Source organism: Athene noctua, chromosome Z (assembly GCF_965140245.1).
Source record: "Athene noctua chromosome Z, bAthNoc1.hap1.1, whole genome shotgun sequence".
NCBI classification, from domain to species: Eukaryota; Metazoa; Chordata; class Aves; order Strigiformes; family Strigidae; genus Athene; species Athene noctua.
The window spans coordinates 26308626-26334102 of NC_134077.1; the positions used below are offsets into that span (position 1 = coordinate 26308626).

The 25477-nt window shown below is 39.3% G+C and overlaps 1 protein-coding gene across 2 annotated transcripts in view; it reads right to left on the reverse strand.

Moving 5' to 3' along the window:
* The window catches only part of JMY (junction mediating and regulatory protein, p53 cofactor), a 65808-nt gene extending 40820 nt beyond the window's left edge, over positions 1–24988 (reverse strand). For both annotated transcript variants that reach the window (XR_012635531.1, XM_074932105.1), the window contains exons 1-2: positions 23745–24988; positions 3027–3200 (exon numbers count right to left, since the gene is read on the reverse strand). Coding sequence is in view for 1 of the 2 variants with exons in the window: in XM_074932105.1 (XP_074788206.1) it covers positions 3027–3200; positions 23745–24632 (1062 nt within the window). In the remaining variant the exon portion in view is untranslated. The remainder of the gene's footprint in view (positions 1–3026; positions 3201–23744) is intronic.
* Positions 24989–25477: the final 489 nt, after the last annotated feature.

Sequence of the window (25477 nt, forward strand, 5' to 3'; positions counted from 1 at the left end):
ATGGAGAAACATCACTACTGAATGCATTATTCTAGGGTCAGATAAGTCCATAATTAAGTAAAAATTTGGCCACAAGTCAGTTTTCCAGAGTGACATTTCCTTTCATAACAAGCTATCCTTTTCTCCTTCTATAATCTTCAACCTTTTTCATTGTGTTTTCCAAATTCAGCAATATTTAAGTGCTTCATGATACAGCTTTAACTATTTACCCATACTAAATGATCCATCCTTCACACTAAATGAAGCAAAATACACCTGAAAAACTAGCCTATAATCAAGTTAAAATATTAAAAAAAAAAAAAAAGAAAAAGAAAATACTCCTATCCCATCTATCAACAACACTAATCTGCACTTTGTAGCCTCTAAATGTTTCCACTTTGCTATGAAATTTCGTTCTGGATTGTTCGGTTTGTGGTTTTATTTTTTTCCCCAAGGAAGGATTTTGCAGAAAATACAGCTGTCCTACTCTAATAAGCCTCTGCTGATCAGACAAAGTTTTGTGTTTGTTTCTTCCGCCCTCCAGTACACTTGCCTCTTGCTAAAAGTATCAGAGCAACAGCAGAAATTTAACACCCAGTGATACATCTTCCAATTTGTATATCTTGCTCTAAAAGGAAAAGACACAAATCACTCTTACCAAAGTCTATATGAAAAGCAATTTATCTCCTCCCAAACTCATTCTGAAAACTGACAAAATGAAACTGATTAAAATACTCGTTAAAAACCACAAACTCTTAAAACCCAAACTAAAACAACTTCCCCACAAACCAAAAAGATACCTAACAGAGAAAATGCTAAATAATTACAAAAAGCATATACAATCTTGACTAAATACTAGTATTTGTAGTCAAGCTTAAATATCCTTGTAACTTATTTTTTCATTTTATTAACACATTCTGCAGGTTCTTCCCTCCTTATCCTGCACTATGTCCAGGTTTAACCCCAGCTGGCAACTAAGCCCCACACAGCTGCTCGCTCACTCCTCTCTGGGGGGATGGGAGAGAAAATTAGAAGGGTAAAAGTGAGAAAACTCGTAGGTTGAGATAAAGCCAGCTTAATAAGTAAAGCAAAAGCCATGCATGCAAGCAAAACAAAACAAGGAATTCATTCACCACATCCCATCGGCAGGCAGGTGTTCAGGTGTCTCCAGGAAAACATCATCTTAACGGTTACTTGGGAAGAGAAAATGCCATCACTTCGAACATCCCCCCCTTCCTTTTTCTTCCTCAGCTTTATCTGCTGAGCATGACACCACGTGGTATGGAATATCCCTTAGTCAGTGTCCCCTCCAAACTTCTGGTGCACCCTCAGCCTAGTCACTGGTGGGGTGGGGTGAGACGCAGAAAAGGCTTGGCTTCTGCATAAGCACTGCCCAGCAATAACTGAAACATTCCTGTATTATCAACACTGTTTTCAGCATAAATCAAAAAACATAGTAACATACTAGCTACTATGAAGAAAATTAATCCTATCCCAGCCAAAACCAGCACACCCTACATCCAAACTTTTGTCCTTGTCATTGTCACTCTTCATATGTGAACAGTATTATGTATTCACAGCTCCCATTTCACTGAGGTAGTAAGCACCTGAAATACTTGTTGTGCATGAAAACAGAGCTAATCCCAGCCATAAAGATTTATCGAAAGCTAAGGATCTTTGTTCCATTATTAATCCTGCCAGAAAAACATAGGCAAATTAACACAAACCATTTCAAACACAAGTTCTATTTATGAAGCAATTCTACTCTAGCTACCCAGAGTAATATATAGTAATCGTAGATACAAGTACTGCTTTCTCAGTGAAATGAAAAACAAGAGATGGCATCTTCACTACCACATAACACAGATGACGTTTTATAACTCAAAAATTGCCAAGTCAGGAAGAGAACCTAACGTACATTAGATGCAACTATGTAGGACTGAAATAATCAACCACAAGAACATGTCTCTGAAATTTACCAAGGTTATTCTTTCAGGAAAAACAGAAAAGGAGGTATATTCAAGAGGTTATGGAGGTTTAAAACAGCAAAAAACAAACCACATATCTCCTATTCAATACATTTACCTTTTCTTGTTTGACAAAAACACAAAATCATCTTGTCCTCTGCTAAAAACTCAAATAAAACAGGAACTATTTCATGACACTTTGAAGAAGGTTTTTTAATAAATGTAACGTTTATAATCTTCAACCATAATACATCTGAAAAAAATTCTTAAATTGAAACCATTAAAAACAGTGTTGGCTAAATGAACAAGGTGTCAAACTGGGATAAATTGACATTTCCAATACAGATTAAATGAAACAAACCCATTTTAACTTCTATGTTACAATACATATATTAGAAGAATCAGAAGGCTATAGCCTTAATAATCTGCGCAGGAATTAATGGTTGTATCAAAAGTACTTCTGAGATGCAATAAAGATTATATTTTTTATTTTTGATTTAGTATTTAAAATTAAATTATTTTTAAACAAGACAAATATACACATTATAAAATTATACCAAAATGTAGTATTCTTCAGCTGGCTATACTTTTTTAACTCTTAGGAAAACATACTGTTAAAGTGTTACAATAAATTATATACTTCTAATACACTTCAATGTTTAAGTGATTCACAACATTTGATGAAAAGCTACTCGCTTCTCATGGTTTACCAGATTATCTCAGAAAACTAAGACGAAAAATAACCTCCTGTGTAATCTTAAAAGTATTAACAGTAGTATAGATACCATATATATATATCTGTTTTATATATTAGTTGGTATTCCCAGTAATCACAAAATTGTAAGTTTGACTTACTAAATTCAGCAATGAATTTGAACAGTCAAACACAGTAGGATAAACAGGTGGTGGTTAGCTACACTGAGTCTTCACAAGCACTCTTCTGAGTGGAGAAACCAGAAAAATAGGGTCAACATCTAGTGGAGAAACCACCACTGCATATACTGCATAATACAAGTAGTAAACAGTAACTAAGAAGCATGACTTTTCCATTAATAAAAAGTACAGTTACCTTTACCATACCTTTATCTGCTGTCTTCTAAGCATCGCAAGTTCCCTCATATCTCGGAATGGCTGTAGTAAGTACTGGTAGAGCTCTGTAGTAGCTTCTGCAAGACTACTGTAGGCTTCATCTTCCATTTGATACAGTTCAAGCAGCTCTACCATGCTTTCAGTGTTCTTATGTTTTTCAAGAAGCTGTAGAAGTAGAATTTTAGTGAATGTATTCATTCCTGATAAAAGTGACAGTCATTTAAAAAATACTTTTCAGCCCATCCTCTTGTGTGATCTTCCCTCTGCCACAAAATCATCTCAGCTAAGCAAACAAAAAAAATCTTAATCCCCACCTAGATCTTGAATTTAGCCAATCAAGTATGAGCATGTCTCTGACAACCTTAACTCAAAATGTGCAAGCACTATCACTGATTTTTTCTTTCCAAAAATCTATGGAAGGCAATGAATATGAGCACAAAGACAGCATAAAAATCAACCTAGTACAACAATCTATAATGTAGTAACAGACATACTACTCCACACATTTCCCACTTTCAGGTGTCAGGGGCTGGGTTGGAGCAGGGGAAGGAGTGATAGGAAAGAAAACAAAAGAGAACAAGTCACATTTTGATCCTTCTAGGTTTTTTGGTGTTTGGGTTTGGGAGTTTTTTGGCCTGTCTGTACTTTAAACCCACATAGCCCCATGTAACAGTGCAGCTCCAGACACAGATAAGAATCTATATGAAACAAAACAGTGATGTGCTTTTCTAGTAATTTTGCCTTCCAGCTTGTGATTTTAGCCTAAATAGTTTACGCATGAAAATCAAATGCACAAAGGTTCCATTAGATTTTTCTTAAAAAATAAAAATAAGTATTATAAGCTTTAAAAAAAAATACTTGAGTAAAATAATTTGTTTTAATTCATATAAGAAAACATAACATCATCCATTCCTTCTTTTAGTTCTTATGAAGCCAAAAATTTATCTGTTTCTAACAATTTGCTACAATGTATGTTTTTAATTTATACACTTGTTTTGCATCTATTTGGGGCATTTGCCTGGGCAGACCTCACATGGTACTGGAAAGCTTTTACCATTTCTAAAAGAATATTCAAATGTTCAACAAAAACTAATCTCATACAGACATGTGGAGTACCTGATGTATTTAGAGACAAGGTTATCTGAAATTAATTCCCCTCTCATACAATTTTCAAAGTCGCTTGTCCTTTATACTATTATCTCAAAAGCATATATTCACAGTCAAAGTTTAAATAAAGTTTACAGGGATTAGGAACGCTATGGAATAAGCACATTGTATCTTCTATCTGTTCATTCAAATTGGATGCCAAGCCTACATGAAATATTCTCAGTATACTCAACTGCATCAAGTATTGTAACTGGAAGACAAAATAGAGGGAACTGCAGATTAGAAATTGAAGCTTTAGTCAACAGGCCTTTGGTGTCTGGTTCATTTATATCCTCTTGATGACCATACTGTCTACTATGCTGTGTTTCAGTTACCTGACAAGAAAAATTTTCTCTTAATAATGTGACGTTTCTGAAGCTCCTGTGAAGATCCCCGTGTAAATGTGAAGCTTCTGAAGATCCCCATAACCCCACCTCAGCTTCCTTTGAAGTACTAAAGATTGGCCCAGATTAGAGAGAGAATCCAGGGCAGAATGCAGAGAGGCTCACAGTAGCTTTATTTACATGTTCAGCGTTAAAAAAAATGGTCAGATGACAAGCCATAAACAGCTTTCCCTCAGCAAGGCTTAGCAGAGATAGAAGGACTGGGAGAGATGGTGTAGAACAGATGTGACATTCTTCAGCAGCAAGAGGCAATCTGTTACATTACCTAAACAGTTTCACCTCGGAAACTGCTCCTACTGCAAGGTCCTTTGCTACGCCCTCTACTCTCTTCCAGCCACACGTAATATTCTGTGTCATTTGAGTTCTCACTGAAAGTACTGGGTAGTGGTTTGTAGCTTGCAGTCTGCAAAACTGACATTTCATGAACTTCCAGGGTTAAACAGACATAACAAACTGCATTAATAGGGACAGAAGTCATCCCAGATGCTCTTGGGTTTCAGCCCTAACTCCCTACAGATTTCATGTATTATTCCAGCCCAGTAGCTCTTTTAACCATCTAGTCTATAAAGTCACCTTCTTCCTCAGGTCCTCTTTTTTCTAGTGCCTAAAAAGAGAGTTTCCATACTAAGCCTTCTCCTACTTCTCCCTCATACTATTAGAAAACCCTCTTGCAATACCCAAATTGTAATTATCCTTCTGTCAAGGTACTGAAAAACCAAACCTTTCTTCTCAAGCAATCCATTGTAAGAAGGGTCTCTATTATTAGCAGCAGCTCTACAGCACACTGTAATATTAATTTCTCTTTAGTTCTGAGACTATTAGTATCTTCTCATTAAATAAATGTACACCTTTGTTTCATCATGGAACACTACTATTCTACTAGAATACAAATTCTAAAGAGCAACAAAAAATTACAAAAATCAGAGAATATTTATTACTTAACATTCTCTGTTGAAAGGTAATCTCATGCCAAGAACAGAACAATACAATGCAGGGCTTTTTTTCCTTTACAAACGATTCTTAAGGCCTATTTAATAGTTCTAATATTCTGGAAGACAGTCAAAACTTTGCAGAAGTTGAAGGAAAGTGCCAGGAAATGAAGGTCCATTTGAATTTTATGGCCATCAGTGTAGTACAAAGACATCTTAAGGACACTATAAGCAAGTACTTAGTTGGTTTTTCAGGGGAAATCATATCCATCACTGGAAATGATATGGATAAAGTAATGAATTATCATTACATATTGCCATACAGATGTTAAGTAAATGGGCCTCATTTGAAGGTCTTGTCCACATCCAGTCCTGTTTGGTCTGCTGCTGGGGTTACCCCAATCCTAAACCTAATTCTCAACTCCTCCAGAAATACCAAATCCCCAATAAGAAAATACAAGTGAGGGCAGATTATTCATACCGAATATATATATTCTTCAATTATTAACACAAGGTAAACAGCCATTCTTCCTTCCTAAGGCAATGATGTACACAGAATTCATCTCCTGTGCCTAATGAAGACCTTTCTGAATGAAAATGGTGATGAAATTTCATTTAAACTACAGTTGCCATAACAAAACATGAAAAATTATTTGGAAACCAGAGAGTACCACCTTATTCCGTTTGGTGCAAAGGCCAAAGAATTAGTGAATAGGAATATTCGTCAAAACAAGTTGGAATGCAACCAACCTGCAAACACTGGTTACATACAGCCTCATTATATCCTACCATTAACATGTTCTTCTACAGGGTCATTCAGACAGTGTTTTGGTGGAAAACATCTGAATATTAACCTTTCCTACAAAGGTTGCAAACCAGTGCAAAAGAACATTGAAATTATTTTGTCCTGTCAGATCAACACCATAAAATTGCTGCTTCAGATTTCACTTAGGTTAAAAGTTACATAAGAGAAAGAAGAAACTAAAAGAAATGTGAAAAAATCCAGTTTTGAAAAGAAAAACACAGAGAAATTATGACATGCATTTGAAGTTATAGTTATGATAAGTGGCCAGGAAGGCCAACAGCATCCTGGCTTATATCAGAAACAGCATGGCCAGCAGGGACAGGGAAGTTATCACCTCCCTGTACTCAGCACTGGTGAGGCCACACCTTGAATACTGTGTTCAGTTTTGCTCCCCCCTCCCGCTCCGAAAGGCATTGAGATGCTGGAGCGTATCCAAAGAGGAGCAACTGGTGAGGATTCTAGAGAACAAGTCCTGTGAGGGGCAGCTGAGAGACCTGGGGTTGTTTAGTCTGGAGAAAAGTAGGCTCAGGGGAGACCTTATTGCTCTCTACAACTACCTGAAAGGTACGTGAAAAGGAGGTTGTAGTGAGGTGGGTGTCAGTCTCTTTACCCAAGTACTAAGTGATAGGATAAGAGGATAACACCCTCAAGTTGCACCAGGGGAGGTTCAGATTGGAATTAGGAAAAATTTTTTCACCAAAACGGTTGTCAAGCATTGGAACAGGCTGACCAGGAAAGCGGTTAAGTCACCATGCCTGGAGGCATTTAAATGATGTGTAAATGTGGTGCTTAGGGACATGGTTTAGTGGTGGACTTGATGATCTTAAGGGTGTTTTCCAACCTAAACGATTCTATGATTCTTTGTAGACAGTTTAAAATAATACAGAAAGGTCAGACTATTCTCTCAAGCTTTTTGGAACTGATCGCTTTTTTGAACCTTTTTTGAACCAATCATCAAGTCTTCACCAATACAGTGTGGTATGAATAGACTGATAGCTTTGATTCTGCTTCTAGACAGAGCCCTGTAAGCCTGATAAAGAGTCCAGGTTGATTCATTGCCACCAATCCTAAAGGGGGGCGCATTGACACGGAAGACAGATGGCGCTAAACTGGCTGTACAGAGGACCTCTCCCACTTCGCTCTATAAAGCAGTCCAGTGGAAGCTCTCCTGTCCTGTATCAAAATCAGCTGAAGCATTTTTTTTAGCTGGCTGTCATCCAGACAGTATTCAGACTATCAGATAACAATAACACTGGGTCTAGCACAGAATCCTCTGAATTAATAATGTCATAAAGTAAACCAGGCACTCCACAAGTTTAACTGTGTATGTTCCTACTTCCACACAAGCAATGCCTATACAATACACTATTAGAAACACTAAAATTCAGCTAAAACCTTTTAGTAAGATGGAGACACTGGTTAAACTGGCCAAATGCCTAAACCAACCTGGTACCTTAAAACCATGCCGTTTTTCATGCTGTTAGCATAAAATAAATGAAAAAAATTTGTGGCACATTTTATGCCCCACTCATGATTAATACTCAGCACAGATATTAACTTCAACAGTCTTGGTATGAATTTTTGACTTTCACAATTTTTTAATTATACTGTTTAAAGAAGTGGGTGGAGGAGGGTAGAGTAACATCCTGTACAGGCCTGACTAGTGCTATACCCATTGAATACTGGATTTATTTTAAGAATCATGTTTCACAGATGTTACATTGTTCACAACTAAATGAATCCATACATTTCAGGCAACTATTATGCAGATAGACTCTAACCAGCAGGAAACACATTTTTTTCCATTTAACAGCACGTATATTTGAACTGTGTTACAAAGATTGTTTCTTTCTTCAGCATTTTGTAAAAAAATATTTTGTCCATAAAGCTTTAAAAATGTTACAGCAGATAGTATAATTATGTGTAGGTTGACCTCAGTTGGGAGTGCAATCCAAAGCTTGATTTAATCACTGAAGAGTCAAGTCTTAGATTTCCCTTGCTACTACTCCCAAAACTTTCCCTGTTATTCCTATTTTGTGTGTTTTACAGAAACATTGCAATACAACACATTTTTAGTGAAAACAGGCCATAAAGATATTTTTCAGTCTCTTCCTAAGCTTCTTGGTATTTTTGAAACAGTACTAATTACAGAATACCCTATTTTCCTATGGATTTAGATTTTCTGAAGCCTGACAGTATTACTTGCCATTTGCAAGAAGAATTCTAAAGATTTTTAATTGAAGGAACATATTTAATAGCACAGGTAAAACTAAGGATTGCTGTTTTCAGAGAAGTACAGTACTACAGATACTTTTTAGATACTCCATCCTTTCAATTGAACAGCATTGCCAAGAGTAAAATACCAGAACACTTCCACCGATACATTTGCAATAGTTTGCAATGAGCTCCAGACAATGAGTTCCAAAGAAGTAAAGCTCCATAGCACATAAAATTTGTACATGCAAATTCTTAGCAACTGAACTTATTTCTTATACCAGAATGTGCTTAAAGTTGTTTCTATTCTCTCTCTTTTTAAGCTATCTTTAAACAGACAAAAAAAAAAAAAAATCTTGCTAAAAGCAAACACACTCCCACATCTTGGTAATGAGCAGGAGTCTCAACTACATGAAATCTGCGCTACAGGCAGACTGCTTTTGTCTCTCTTACACACATGGTCCTGTATTTAATTGTCACCTGTTCTGCTTAAAGCATCAAGCCTTGCCAGGACATTCAGCTTTCTGTTTGCATGATTGCATTGCCATCAACAATCCTTACTTTGGTAGTACACAAAGACCATTTGCATTATTGTAGCAGGTGAACAGCAAGGGACCAAAGCCTGACTCTCCAACACAGATCTAAACTGTATTTTACTCTTGGCACTCAAGTCATCTGAAGGATACAGAGTTGGGATAGCATAATCAAATAAGGTAATGCTGCCCAGCATGAGATGCTGGAACTAACACTACATCTGTCTAACCTCTTAAGATTAAAGATTTAAACAAGTGAATTCCACATTGAACTTATTTGAAAAAACACACAGTTTACAAATGGTACACAAAGCAATCAACGACCTACTGAGTGGACAAAAGGCGTTTTATAGATTTGTTCTTATTTCTCAATATCCTACTCTGATTTGACTGACAATAAATTAAATTTCTCCAAGTCAAATTTGTTTTGCCTGTGATGGCAATTGCTGAGTGATCCCCCTGTCCTTATCTCAACCCACAAGCCTTTCACCCTATTTTCTCACCCTGTCCAGTTGAGGAGGGGGAGTGATAGAGCAACTTGGTGGGCACCTTGTGGCCAAGGTCAACCCACTACAGGAGAGCACACCAGAAGACTAAAACCAGCACACTGCAGATTGCCTGGCCTCTTTTAATTTGTATCACTTACCTTCATTTATACCTATGTTAACAGCTCCTTGGACAGTTACAATTACTTTTGTCAAGTTCATTTGCACTGCCTACCAAAATGCACCTCACTTCAATATACTACCTATAATACAAGTCCTTAGAAAAGGAAAAAAATGAACTGGCTAAGAAAATTTGAAGTAGCATTTTAATGTAGCTAAATGAGCCAAAATATTATTTCCATGTATGCATCATTACTGAACAATGCAACTCATCTCCTCCCACCCAAAATTCTAAATAGAAATCTCAGCAGAACTGTATGTATATATATAACACTGGAATATCACAAGGCTCAGGCTTAAAGCTGCCAACTCTGACAACAATGTATGGCACACCAGATCTCTTCTGAAAGATCAAGAGGGAGATGACAACAATTAAAAACGATACATCTCCTTTTCTGTAAACAAAGACAAATGTGTAACATCACAGTAAAGTTGCTTTTAAGATGGTACTTGTCTGATCACCTTACCTTACTGTGCGATGTGGTTGTGGCATTCCTGAGTTAAGACTATCATGCCAAATGAGTGCCTATAAAAACCACGTATTTGTTAGTATTTAGTATATTGCTTAGAATAGCACAGCCACAAATAAACTACAGAAATCATAGCAAACAAGGGCTAATTGCATAGGAGTGCTTATTGTACAGGAGTGCTAGGTTTTTTTCTGCTGTTTGTAACACAGAAGCAAGCATTTACATTGTAATGTACTTTGAGGAATAAAATAGGTCTGTATAAAGTTTTTCAAAGTTACTATGGCACTCTACAACTCCTTCCCTTTGGAAAGGGGCAAAAACTAAACAATAAAGTCACTAATGATTCACTATCAGTTGGAACACAGTAACTCTGATCAAAAAGACTTCTAGGCAACACCTCACCCTGAAGGCTTGGCAAAGAGCTTATTTTTGCACGTCCTAATGAGTACTAAGTAATTTTTTTTCTGCAGGAGTTCAATCAAAAAAAACCCCAAACCCAGAGATTAAGACATATATTACATAAGTGTTCATGCTGTGCCATAAAAACTGTGCCATTAAAAAACCCCAACTTTTGGTCCACAGATTCTCCTCTTCTGTGTTTCTGAACTACGCTATTAGTCAGGAAAACATATTCAAGAGCCTCAAAACTGACAACTGTCTAAACGAATTAATATTTGCATACAATGAATATATTTACTTAGCAGGCACTGCAATGCTACTCTTAAAATCCTTTGTGTAAAGCTTCAACAATCAGGACACAGGCCTAGCTAAATACCCACTCCACTAAAGAGCGAAGGTTCTTTTATGAAAAAGGAAAGGGAACATTTTGCGGGAAGAAAAAAAGAGGCATAATCAATTAAACTCTGAAGTCAGCTCATGGGAATCACATCAGCAGCACAGAATAAGTACTCTTACCAGTTGAAGTGCTAAGGCTTAGACAACAGGCCCAAGCCAGAGCTGATCTATAGATGAATCCTGTATATTTTATAACTGATAACCATTGTGCTAGTAGATATTGCACTAAGTTATAACAACCCACCTATGCTGATGTAAAAAGTGCTAAAGCTTTGAAATACTGAAGCCTGAACAACAAGCCCCAAGCTGAAGCTGCTAACTTAGTCTGTAATCATTAACAAAGTATGTAAGCTCGCTAGTGAAAGATGCAGCTTAGACAAAATATCATCAGTAGTGAGAATTATATGCTAAGAGAATGCATTCAACTTGCCTTGTTTAGCCTTGTTCAGGGCTGATAACCCACGTATTTGGCCTTGTCAAACTCCCTGGGTCTCCCCTCCTGAGCCCTGGCCAGGCTTTGGGTGGAATCCAACAGGAGAACGAAACCAGAAATTTTCTGCTCAAATAAAGGTGCCAGCTATTGGCTTGCCGATCTCTGGTATATAAGGCTGGACTCGCTCACAGCGACAAAGTCACAGCGACTTTGGCAGCCTCACCTATGGATGGACGCACCGCGTAGGATTTCCCCCTGGCCAGGACAGGCTCTCCAAATCCTCCCTGCAGCCGGGGCTGCCCAGCGACTGCGGGTCTGGATGATGGTAAGGGATGCAAATTTTGATGGATCTTTCTTAATCACTGTTCTCTCTCTCAGGTAGTAATGATTTGATACATTACACTGTATTTTCATATTTGTTGCTTTAGGTGAATTATTCTGCTTTTTCTTACTGCATGTTTTACTCCGTTACATTATTTGGTTATCACTAGTAAAATACGCCTGCTCTTTTCACTCTGGTGTCTGAGTTTAACTGGTATCCTTACTCAGCAAAACACCAGTTTACAATGCATTTGGCATGGTAGCAGATATTCTCAAATGTCTGATAAATCTAATGTTAGACTTTAAAAATCTAAAAAGCATTGTGACAATACTAGATTCAAAGCACTGGTACATGTAAATTTACTTCTAAAGCTCAGCTGAGCTAATGGCCCGCAACAAAAGGTGATCCCAATTCCCATTTCCTCTTCCTTCTCTTTTTCCAGCTCCACCCCAGTCCCTTGTTCCTTCTACTTTCAGGTGCCCTCTTCCTCCACTGCACTGGCTTTGGTATTTCTCTGATCCTTCAACAAATTAACTGAGCATCCAGCAGGAAGCTATTTCTATAGTTTCTCTTGGATTCATTTACTGAGGTTTACTAATTTGAATCATCACACCGCAAGGACAGAGAAGCATAACAGGAAGGAACACAAAACTGAAGGGGGGGAAGACAGAAGGCGACAAGATCCCCCCCCTTTCAGCTCTTGCAAGCTGATGATGCAGTTCAGCTCCCTTCAACAACATGGCTGATGAACCACCTTTAAACCCTGGATGACAGATGATAGGTAACTCAGCCCTCTGATTTCTCAAGGCTGATTTAGTTCAACACTATTTCAATCTCTACATCACCTTATACAATGGAGAAATCACTGAAAGGCGGGTCTAAGAAGGAAACAGCATTTTGCATGACTAAATGCAATTTTTAAAGTTTCTAAGCTAAAATAATAGAGTTTTTTATTTAAAAGTTGAATACATCATCCAAAAAAGCCCAATAGAAAGAACACATTTACAGCCCGCTATTACTAACAACAGACTAAACAAGATATCACGTAACTGCTGAAGTCCCGTATCTCACACACTGGTTTTCCTCTTACTTTAACAGCAGATGTCATGTAATAACAAGCTACTAAACCTCTTTCATAACAGCACAACATTTCAGATGAAAGCAATTTATATTAATATCAGGTGAACACAGACTTGTATTCTGTGGTGTTCCCTGTTTGGTTTTGTTTTGTTCCTGTTTTCATGGAGAAATTAAAGGGAAAGCATGCACAGTCTAAATGTTATGGAGAAATAAAATCCATGCATGATAAGATCGCATGATGAGACAGCATTGAAATAATACATACCATTTACCTATTAATTCAACTTTTCCAGAATAGCTCCAATATTGCAAGTAGTTTGGGATTTTTTTAAACTCCTCCCACATATGTTTTTGCTGAATTATACTACTCTGAACTGAGAAAATGGTACAACTTAGAATTCTGACAACTGATGATTATAAACAAATATTACATTACTGAAAGCTGAAGAATTTGGGCTCTGAAGCCACAGATGTAAAGCACACAATGTTATTTAAAGTTTGGATTGGGGTTTTTTTAAGCAAAAAAGCCCTAGTCAAAATTAGTTCTATTTTAAGTATGGGATTCAACCAGAAAAGCCAGAGAGGTTTCTTCTAACATAATAATCTATGATTCTAAGTTACTGAAAAATCTTTCACAATGCTCTCTCCCTAAGGTAGCTCAGAACAAGTCATGACGCAACACTTACATGCAAAGTTACGTTACTACTAATTTTAGATGACCCACATAAATTGTCTGCAAGTCATCACAAACAAATGCTAACCAATTATTGAAACATTTTTCAAATGAAAAAAAAAATCTAGTTCCCTCACACCAGTATCATAATGTTTTTTCCAAAAGAAGGTCATATAAACATTTGTCTACAAATGACTTTTGAAAAGTACTGTAAGAGTAGATAAGTGCATAAAAGAAACAAAAATTTCCATTAAGAAAGCACAGGTAGTGAATTTACTTTCAGAAAAAAAAACAAAAAAGTTTGCTGAATAACTGCAAGTGTTTAACACCTTTCCAGAGCAATTTATTGACAAAAAAAGTCCACTAAGCATTCAAATTTTTCTGAATGAGTAATGTTTGTCTGGCCCATATGTAACAAAAAAAAAGTCCATAAATTTGAGAACTTCTATTACATAAATACCACAAACATAGAAGGATAGAAAGGAAATCCAGAGATAGGGTTTTACCAGTGTAAGGTTTTTAACTGAAAACCACCTCTGCCAAAACATTTGCAACTGGTGGGCAGAGTCATAGACCAGTGTTCTATTTACATCTACTCTGAACAGCTCTGAATGATTTTCAAGAACTAGCTTGCCAAGGAAGCTGTCTTCACATCAAAACAACTTTCTGCCTATGACTGTAAGAGTTACTCCAAAAGCAAAATCCAAACTGCACAGATGAGTCTCTAGTAAGAGGTTACTAATAATAATGGACACAGTTGACAAGCAAGAGCCAGTGAACAAGGAGACATTTGTGGAAACTTTTTGAATTAACATCCACTACCATGTGTTAAAATTCTTCATGAAGTTTTCAGACAAACTAATAATGCTTTGGTTCACATGTCAGGCCCAAATTCTTCAGAAAACTGGGCAAGTTTCAACAACAAATTAAAACAAAACCACATTTCCCTTGTTAATTTATAGAATTTATGACTGGAAGATACTATGAAATCATCCAATCTTCTGCCCAAATCTGGACTATTTATTTTTATAATCCTGTTTCAAGTTATGCAAGGTCTTCAACAATTATTCTTAAAGACTAACCCATATTCTAGCAATTAGCACTACCAGGTTTCTCATGAGATCATACTATTACTTCCTATAAGGACACAACAATTCTTTCCTCATCATTCTTAAAACATCCATGCATACTTGCTATTAAACATCACTGCACTTAGAGCAGGGATTTTCAGTGAACTACCCCAAATCTTTGTTCTGAATGGTTACGGTGATGTTAGTACTACGCAAGTGGAAGAGGAGTTCAAATAAATGGTTCCAATACCCATTAAATTTGGCTCCTTTCCTCAAAAACTCTAAATAGATCAGTATACATTACATGGTTAAACCATGCTGTCAGTCTCAGACACACCTTCCCTACAGCACTATCACGCTGAATACCAGTAGCAGGACAAAACTTTTGGATGCTCAATTTTTAACTCAGTAAAATGCTGACATCAGCAGAGTATCTTATTTACAAGCTTTTGCTACATAGCAAATAAACAATAACTTGTCATTATTTTAAAAATATTTCACAATTGATTTTAACTAGGGTTTTTTTGTTTGTTTGAAAGAGAGAAGATACAACCTAACTGTTCCATGTTACATAAACTTGAAAGGCTTGAGAGGTGGGCCCACACAATCCTCATGAAGTTCAACAAAGCCAAGTGCAAGGTCCTGCATGTGGGTCAGGGCAAACCCTGGTACCAATACAGGCTGGGCAATGAACGTATTGAGAGCAGCCCTGTGGAGAAGGACTTGGGGGTATCAGTGGATATAAAACTGACTATGAGCCAACAATGTGTGCTCACAGCCTAGAAATCCAATTGCATCCTTGGCTGCACCAAGAGAAAGGTAGCCAGCAAGTCAAGGGAGGTGATTCTGCCCCTCTACTCTGCTCTCATGAGAGCCAACCTGGAGGACTCTGTTCAGCTCTGAAGCCTCCAACATAAGAAGGACATGGACCTGCTCAAGCAGGTCCAGAGGAGGCCATGAAGATGATCAGGGAGCTGGAGCACCTCCCATATGAAGACAGGCTGAGAGAGTTGGGGGTGTTCAGCTTAGAGGAAAGAAGGCTCTGGGGAGATCTTATAGTGGCCTTCCCGTACTGAAGGGGGGCCTACAGGAAGGATGGGGAGGGACTCTTTACCAGGGAGTACAGTGATAGGACGAAGAGGAACAGTTTTAAACTGACAGACTTATATTAGGTATTAGGAAGAAATTCTTTCCTGTGAGGGTGGTGAGACCGTGGAAGAGGTTTCCCCGAGAGGCTGTGGCTGCCCCCTCCCTGGCAGTGTCCAAGGCCAGGCTGGACGGGGCTTTGAGCAACCTGATCTAGTGGAAGGTGTCCCTGCCCATGGCAGGGGGGCTGGAACTAGATAATCTTTAAACGGCCCCTTCCAACCCAAAGCATTCTGTGATTCTATGATATTACTGACAACTCCCGAGTAACTCCACTTGCTCAAAATCACAAAACACGTTCTAGGTGCAGGTTTTTCTACGGAGTTCAGTACGTGCTCATTTGCTTCTCTTGCTTTTGTATGATATTAAAAAAATACAGTGTGGCATTACAGAATCACCCAGGGTAAAAGTATCACCAAATGCTAATAGTTGATTCCTCTCTGGAGAAAATAAAGGAAGAAGAGGTTTAAGCCTCAACCACTGAAGGAACAGGTTCAACATCCCACCTCATTCTACTGCCTACTCTATTGACAGAAGATAGCAGTCTTCAGATACAGATATACAACACCCCTGCATTAGTCAATATGAATCTTAAGAATATAATCATTATTCTTCCCTCTTCACCTGTCCTATCTTCTTTTGCTACCATATTCCTTAGGGCTAAGTTTTCATCTCTTGAAAAGGTAAAAAGTTTTGCTAGATGTATCTTTAGTTGGACCGAGTCCTCACTTCAACTGATGTTGTCTCCACTAAGCAATAACCTGGTCGACTGCAATATGTTTCTACTAATATTAAAAAAGGAATGTTAAAAGCACCTCCTCAAAGAGAAAAAAAAATGTACGTGCAGCATTTCTGAAAGTCTCTGCTTTTCAGTGCCTTCTTCAGCTCTGCAATAGCAATATTTACATATATAAAGAACAAACCTTACCAATCCTCTGTAAGCAGTGTCTTGTCATATTATAGAAAGAAATGTAAAAAGATGAAGTGATTAGAATGAATGTCCTTTCAAATTCTAAATGTACCCAGGTAATACTATGTCAGCCAGAAATGCAGAGGGAAAAAATTGTTCCTGGATTAAGAAAGCGGTTTTAAAAGGCACTGATTTGAAGGCAGAACATTCAAATGAAGAGAAAGAAAATTATGCTGGAAAATCTGAGAAAAAATATGCAAGAAAACCAAGGTAAACATGAAGAAAAGACAGTGCAACACCATCTCTAAAAGCTAAGAAATTAAGTGAGCTGTGAAACCCAAGGAGCACAGTGGGTTACAGAATGTTTATTATACAGTTTGTTTTACACCTCTTCAATATATGCTGGCATATGAAAATGCTGCAACTGCGTATCAGCTAAAACAGAGAGGAAAGTCTACCTCTGCATCTAGGGAAATGAAACAACTCAAATTTTGAAGGGGAGTATCAAATAAAACAATCGGCAGAATAGTCCCCCACTACAAGACACAAATGGATCCCCAATCCCAGTTTAAGCAGACATGAACTATGAGACTGGCTAGCTGCTGTCTTCAGTTTCTAAAAATTAAGTCTAAGCTTACTATCTAAGGGTCACACATGGAGAATAAGAGTACATTCTGTAGAATATAGTGATACTGTTCATTAAGACTTAAATTCTGTCAAGGAAGACCTAATTTTTGAAACAGATGTCATTTTCTTTGTATACAAATATAACTTGTCCATGTTTTAAAGAAACATTATTTTAACCATCCTACTGCTTTCAAATACAGCTCTAGTACTCATGATTTCAGCTAGCTCTTGTCAAACTGAAGACATTAATAAAGCAATACATGAAGTCTATACACATACGCCGTAAGTACACTGTACAAAGGGGCGGGGGGGGGAAGGAGAAACAAATTACTTCAAATCTGAAACAAGTATCAAGAGATCTCAAAAAAAGGCTGACCAAAACAAACAAAAAAATCTAATTAACCTGTAATCACAGCCTATAGATCTCTGAAACAATCTGCTGCTACCTCTAAAACAGAAAGGAAAGTAAATACTGGATTCCTACAACTAATTTTAAAGGACATATTATAAAATGGTATGTCGTCACATCTTAGATTTTCAGCAACTGTGATTCCACCATATGATTAAGCTGCGCCATATTTAATTATCCTTGCTGCTATAAGGGTCCAAGAATCTCAAGTGCTATAACCCTCTCTACCTTACTACCACATCTTACAGTAATACCATATCATCAGCATTTAACTTTAAACATGGATTTAACTATACAGAACACAATTCAGAAACTCACTGAAACACTGAAAACAAAATATTCATGCGATTTAAGATTTTTATTATTTGCAGCAAAGGGACAGGGGGAACTACTCCACATCACAGTGTGTATCACAGTGCCCTTACTATTGAGTTTGATGCTTGCAGAATGATTCAGGTGTGAACGTCCAATGCCTAAAATGACAAGCCTTTATTTTACAAAAAAAATATTTTTTTAAATTCTGATTTTTTAAAATGTAAATTTCCTTATTTATTTTTCCTTAGCCTCTCTAGCCCCTTCAAAACAAAATTAACCAACCCAAGATAAAAGTTTTCACGGCTATCCTCATGCTTAGTAAAATATCTGACTATACAGGGGAAGGAGATTTAAAATAACAGTAAATCCTCACTCGCAAGGCAGTCTTAAGCTAGCCACAGAAAATAAGATGTTCTTAGAATTTCTCCAGAATTCAATCATGCACTAAAAAGTGTTTCTGAACTGTCCTATTAAAGCAACTCAACCCACAGAGAACAGAGGTGCAAAATTGTCTTAAACAGTCTGCCTGCAGACACTAGAATTCATAGGTTTTACAGAGCAACAAGAAACCAAAAGCATTTATAACTGGCATTCAAGATCCTGCAGACCACTGTCCACCAAATTTTAGACTGCCATGGCAATTAAAAGCTGTAAGGAACAGGGAGATTCACAGGTGTCATTAATTCAAAGATGCTGAAGTAGGCAATATAAAGATAGGCCTCCCAAACTCAGAGCCCACTACGCAAGAATAAGTAAAAGGATAAGCCTACAATGGAATATGTTTGTTGGCATGGCTAAATCACCAAACCCTCTTAACCAGAGTTTAAACTAACACCACTTTCTATTCAGGAAAACAGTGACTACACGCAACCTTTTGCCAACACAGCACTGACAAAGAGCTATGACATAATCTTTGATATTACTATACTCACAAGAATTTACAAACATGTACACTTATCCTAGAAAAACTCCCCTGTTATAAAAGGAACATAGGCAGCAAACTGGCAGAAGCAGTACAGAGACAAACTTTATCTGCCTTCTAGATGAAAAGTTCAAGATTTAGAAATACTGGCCAAGAAGCTGGAATCCCAAATAAGGATTCAATGGCATCCTCTCTGTTGAAATAACAACATCTTTTTATCTGCTTATTAACTGATTCTGTATCATGTCCCTATTTGGGAGCTTAGACCTCTAGCTGAATACCCAAGGAATTTTTTAGACAGGCATAAACATACTGAACAAGGGCTCCAAACAAGAGTTTATTAGTTCTCAGAAATGAGGTTGAACAAAATTTGCTCCTTTATCCTTTATGCTATCCTTTATGCTATCCTTTATGCTATCCTTTATGCTATCCTTTATGCTATCCTTTATGCTATCCTTTATGCTATCCTTTATGCTATCCTTTATGCTATCCTTTATGCTATCCTTTATGCTATCCTTTATGCTATCCTTTATGATATCCTTTAGATATCCTTTAGATATCCTTTAGATATCCTTTAGATATCCTTTAGATATCCTTTATGCTATCCTTTATGCTATCCTTTATGCTATCCTTTATGCTATCCTTTATGCTATCCTTTAGATATCCTTTAGATATCCTTTAGATATCCTTTAGATATCCTTTATGCTATCCTTTATGCTATCCTTTATGCTATCCTTTATGCTATCCTTTATGCTATCCTTTAGATATCCTTTAGATATCCTTTAGATATCCTTTAGATATCCTTTAGATATCCTTTAGATATCCTTTAGATATCCTTTAGATATCCTTTAGATATCCTTTAGATATCCTTTAGATATCCTTTAGATATCCTTTAGATATCCTTTAGATATCCTTTAGATATCCTTTAGATATCCTTTAGATATCCTTTAGATATCCTTTAGATATCCTTTAGATATCCTTTAGATATCCTTTAGATATCCTTTAGATATCCTTTAGATATCCTTTAGATATCCTTTAGATATCCTTTAGATATCCTTTAGATATCCTTTAGATATCCTTTAGATATCCTTTAGATATCCTTTAGATATCCTTTAGATATCCTTTAGATATCCTTTAGATATCCTTTAGATATCCTTTAGATATCCTTTAGATATCCTTTAGATATCCTTTAGATATCCTTTAGATATCCTTTAGATATCCTTTAGATATCCTTTAGATATCCTTTAGATATCCTTTAGATATCCTTTAGATATCCTTTAGATATCCTTTAGATATCCTTTAGATATCCTTTAGATATCCTTTAGATATCCTTTAGATATCCTTTAGATATCCTTTAGATATCCTTTAGATATCCTTTAGATATCCTTTAGATATCCTTTAGATATCCTTTAGATATCCTTTAGATATCCTTTAGATATCCTTTAGATATCCTTTAGATATCCTTTAGATATCCTTTAGATATCCTTTAGATATCCTTTAGATATCCTTTAGATATCCTTTAGATATCCTTTAGATATCCTTTAGATATCCTTTAGATATCCTTTAGATATCCTTTAGATATCCTTTAGATATCCTTTAGATATCCTTTAGATATCCTTTAGATATCCTTTAGATATCCTTTAGATATCCTTTAGATATCCTTTAGATATCCTTTAGATATCCTTTAGATATCCTTTAGATATCCTTTAGATATCCTTTAGATATCCTTTAGATATCCTTTAGATATCCTTTAGATATCCTTTAGATATCCTTTAGATATCCTTTAGATATCCTTTAGATATCCTTTAGATATCCTTTAGATATCCTTTAGATATCCTTTAGATATCCTTTAGATATCCTTTAGATATCCTTTAGATATCCTTTAGATATCCTTTAGATATCCTTTAGATATCCTTTAGATATCCTTTAGATATCCTTTAGATATCCTTTAGATATCCTTTAGATATCCTTTAGATATCCTTTAGATATCCTTTAGATATCCTTTAGATATCCTTTAACATAATTAAATTCCTAAACTATTCCAGAATAGTTTTATTTGAAAAAAAATAGATGTGCAAAACAGCAAATTATACAGAAGAAAATAATTCCAGATAACACAGTTCCTCTACAACTACTTTTCTTCCTCATCTTGTATCTGTTTCTACTTGCAACACCTTTCTGACTTATTAAAGGTTGATAACTGAGACAAACATCTATTAGAAAAAATAACAATTATCAACTGCTGTGAAAATAAACGGGCTTGTGTGTAACTTATGGAAAGCAACAGATGGCCAAACAGGGGATGCTGAAACAATGTACATGGGAGGTTTTGTTGCCCACTTTGCTTCTCCGCCCCAAAGAATATAATCAGCAGAAACTGTGAGCATTTCTCAAGTAGTACTCTAACTGCACAGAGGAATCTGTCCTGGAGAAAAGTCATATACGAAATAATTATAAATGGCAGAGGCATATTTAAAGATATTAAGCCAAGGTCTTGGATTTGTAAATATCTATTTTGCAAAATTTTATATTAATGAAGACCCTCCACATTCATTATTCTCCTATATGTTTTGGTTACCAATGCTGCTCAATCACTGCCCCTTTATCCCAAAAGTTCTTGTTAGAGGTAAAAGTGTTTAAAAATGCAGGAATCCAACACTCCTGCAAACAGCTAAGGGACAGACTTCACGCACAGATAGAAAAGTAAATTTAAGTGAGAGATGAAAAATTGATTCAGTGGGTTTTCTTTAAAGTACAAAAAACCCTTTACTTCATAAATACCAAACACTACCCATCATCCATTGCTTCATTTGCTTAGAATTGCAATGACAAACAGTATCAGTATTTGCTTAGAAGAAAGACATTTCCTGTGGCCAAAGTAAACCACTAAAAGGTAAGGAAAAGAGAAACCTGAGAGCCAAGAGGGAAAGAGCTGGTCATTCTGTTGGTTTCTTTTCTTAAACATGAACTACCTTTAATTAAAGAAGGATCGATTTACACAACTGACAGACAGAAGTACAGTTGTACTGACTTTAGGTACACTACTGGATTGGTTACCATGGGAAACGAAGGTTGTACTATAGCCAAACACAAACATCGGGTCTGCTATTTTGTCTGCACCATGTCCTGAACATCAACAGGGAGTAAGATGTCGTTTTAGAGAGCTTGACAGATAAAGCTTGCATTGCCTCCTGATAACTGATCTCTTTTTTGCCGATAGTACCAGCACAAACAAAATAGAAGTTGAGATTCTCCAAGAAGCTTGCTCAGTAATTCTTAATTAGTGTTTCATCAAAACCATCATGTGCTTTGAGTCAGGTACCTAGTTCCCAAACTCCACATGTTTAACAGGAACTTCTCTTGCCCTGCTCAGGTCTTTATAAAAACTGCTGAGCTGAAGGCTAAGTCAAGCTAATTAGCACGCACTCTCAAGCAGTCATGCAGTCAAACATTCTTTGTCCTGCAAAGGACAGTATGTTTTCATATTCTCTGGACTAAAACTACTGCAGAGGACTATCAGACTAATTACCAGTTGTATACCAAAATTAGCAAGGATTAATCCAGTCCTTTAAACAGCCATAAAAAAAGAAAAATCACAATTATATACCTTAAAAGAACCATTTGTAAATAAATTTTTACTTGACAACGCTACACTTGGATGCTCCTAGCATGATCTCAAGATTGAAAAGACAATTTTCTCAAACTCTGTAACTCCAGTAACTAAGGAAAAGCTCAGCCTGTATCCTACAAAGACTCAAAACTATCTGCCATCAAAACAGACAGCAAGCACATACTCCATCAAGGGAAAAACGTTCATCACCATTCATCTTTGAACATACAACACTGGTAGGATATACACCGGCAGCCACAGCAGCCAAACTTGACCTATAAGCGTACAACAGAATTTAGATGGCATTTTCAAAAATAAACAACTCCATAACCTGATTCATACACATAGTCACAACTAGACAGACCCTGGTACATTCTGGTCAGAGGTGACTGAAACAAAAACAAGTGTAAAACTCTACTTTTACACTGGGGAAATCCAAGTCCTCATATACCTCAGTCCACCAGGATGTGAAAAAAATTCTCACACACCGATGCTACAAGTTAATTAGCAGAACTTCAACTACTTTTGTTTAAACAGTATATGGTACGAGAGAGAGGGTGTGTCCTGAAGCATCCAGGTCTTGCCAGACACTAGCAATGTCAACGCAGTAAATACCTGCTAGGACCTGACAGCTTGGTTTTGAAAACACCCACTCTAAGAACTTACCAGCTGAACAAAAACTGTAGTTACTCTAATTACACTAGAAAACATCATCTCACTTGAATACCAGATTCAGCGCCCAGAGCTTTTTAGGAACCTAGAATTTTTTGGCCTCAAGTGCCTAAACTGTACTGTCAAAATAAACACCATGTTATTGCTCCCGTTAAACAGAAAAATTCAGATGCCAACACGTCCTGCTGCAAAGCAATGCAAAAACAAAAATCTGTGAGTGAGGCCTTGCCAAATCCATCAGATACTTGTTCACAAACATCCACATCTGATTGCACATAATAAAGTACTGAGTACTCAGACAACAAGGGAAATCTACACCTTCTTAAACCCTGGCCCCAGAGGCCTTGGAAAGGTTAAGCCTCATTTTCTACCTGAGATTCGCAAAGCTTTTTTGTTCGTTTTTTTAAACTAGACAGTTTTCCTGTGCTTTTTTTTGCCCCACGGTTCGATGATTTCTGCAGTAGAGGGGAGCAGCTCGAGAGAAAAACTAAAAAGATGTGACAGTGTAAAGAAAAGGTAACGCTAAGATGGAGTTATCTGGACCATACTGTAGCCTCACCTCCTGGATTCGCCTGCGGGCCCGCTGCAGCACCTCCTCGTACCCCTTCTGTCGCAGCTCACTCAGGCTCTCGTAATACTCTTCGGGGTCGTCAGTCTCGGTAAAGAGTACCTGCGAAAGGATCTTCCAGCCGCAGGTATCCAAGCTGTGGACCAAGTAAACTTGCAGTCTGGAGCAGAGAGAGTCCATCTCCTGCTCGGATAGCTCCGGGGCTCCGAAGAGCACCGTCCACATGCCCGACGGCTCCTCGGGGAAGGCAGGCAGGTAGGGCTCCAGCTCCGAGTTCACCGAGCACAGCTGCTGGTGCACGGCCCGCAAGTCTTGGAAGGAGAAGAGGCCGGCCCAGCTGCACTCCTCCCCCGCGGGCTCCGCGTCGGGAGCGGCCGGCTCGGCTGCCGGCAGCGGCGAGGGCGGCAGAGACAGTGCGGCAGCCGCCTCCTCCTTCCTCAGATCCAGCACTTCGATCTCTTCGGCGGCACCTGCCGCCTCCGGGCCCCGTTGCGGCCTCCGGGCCGGGCTGCTCTTGGCGCGCAGCGGACTCTTCGGCAGCGCCTCGGCCGCGGCGCCCCGCTCGGAGCCCCGCAGCCACGCCTCGGCGCGGGTACGCGGGGAGCCCCGCAGCAGGCCGGCGTCCCTACGCGCCGCGGGGCTGCCGGCCTTGGGGGCGGCTCTGGCCTCGGGGCCGGCGGGGCCGCCGCGGCGGAGCTCACGGGAGCCGCTGCGCTGGCGCTGCGCCGTGCGGTTGTGGCAGGTGATGGCGAACTTGCCCTCGATCTCGTTCCAGGCCACGATGAAGACGAACTTGTGCTTCTCCCGCTCCTGGAAGGCGTGCGGCCTCACGGCCACCCAGTCGGCCTCCAGCGTCTCCTCCAGGGCGAAGGCGGACATGGCGCTGCGCGGCTGCCCACACGCACCCCCCACCCTCCCCGCTCCCGTCCCGTCAGGCGCCGCCGCCTGCCCCGCCGCGCACCGGCCGGCAACGGCTCCCCGCAGCCCCGCGCGCCGCCTCACTGCCCACCATCAGCCATCTTAGCGGCGGGGGGCCGGGGAAGGAGCCGAGCGGGGAGGATGCGCCGGATCCCCGCCAAGGCGGCAAGGGGGGGTGAGGTGGGAGGGCGGAGAGGAATCACCTCCTCTCTGCTCGGAGCCCGCCGCCGAGGAACCCCGCCGCCGCCGCTGGTCATCAACCTGCCGCCGCGGCGGACAATGCCCGTGCCCCCGTGCAGGTACTGCACGCGCGTCACGTGGGGCAGGATCTGTTTACAAGCGGCGGCGGCGCTGCGGCAACTCGGCGCCGGCCCCGCCCCGCGGTCTCCCGGAGCGCCGCCCCCCGCCCCGCGGGACGCCTTCCCCATTGGCTGCCGCCCGGGTTTCTCTGGCGGAGGATGATGGGTGACGCTTGACGTCGCGCGCGCCCCTCCTCGCCGCTGGCCACGCTCGCGGTCTCCCGGCCCGCCCCCCTCGCGCGCCCGTGGCGGGCGGAGGGAGGCGATGCCCGTGCCCCGCCCCTCCCCCCGGACGTACAACGCGGCCGTTCGGGCGCCCCGCGCTGCATGCTGGGAAAGGCACGGGCGGGGCCGCGGCCGCTCGGGGGCGGGGCCGCGTTGGAGGCGGAGCCGGGCCGGTGGGAGGCCGCCGTGCTTGCACTGCGTCTGCCGGGGAGCGCTGGGGGGCAGCGAACGCTGCTCTGGGCAGCTCCTGAGGCGGCGCCGGGTTTGTCTGCCGCGGCTTTG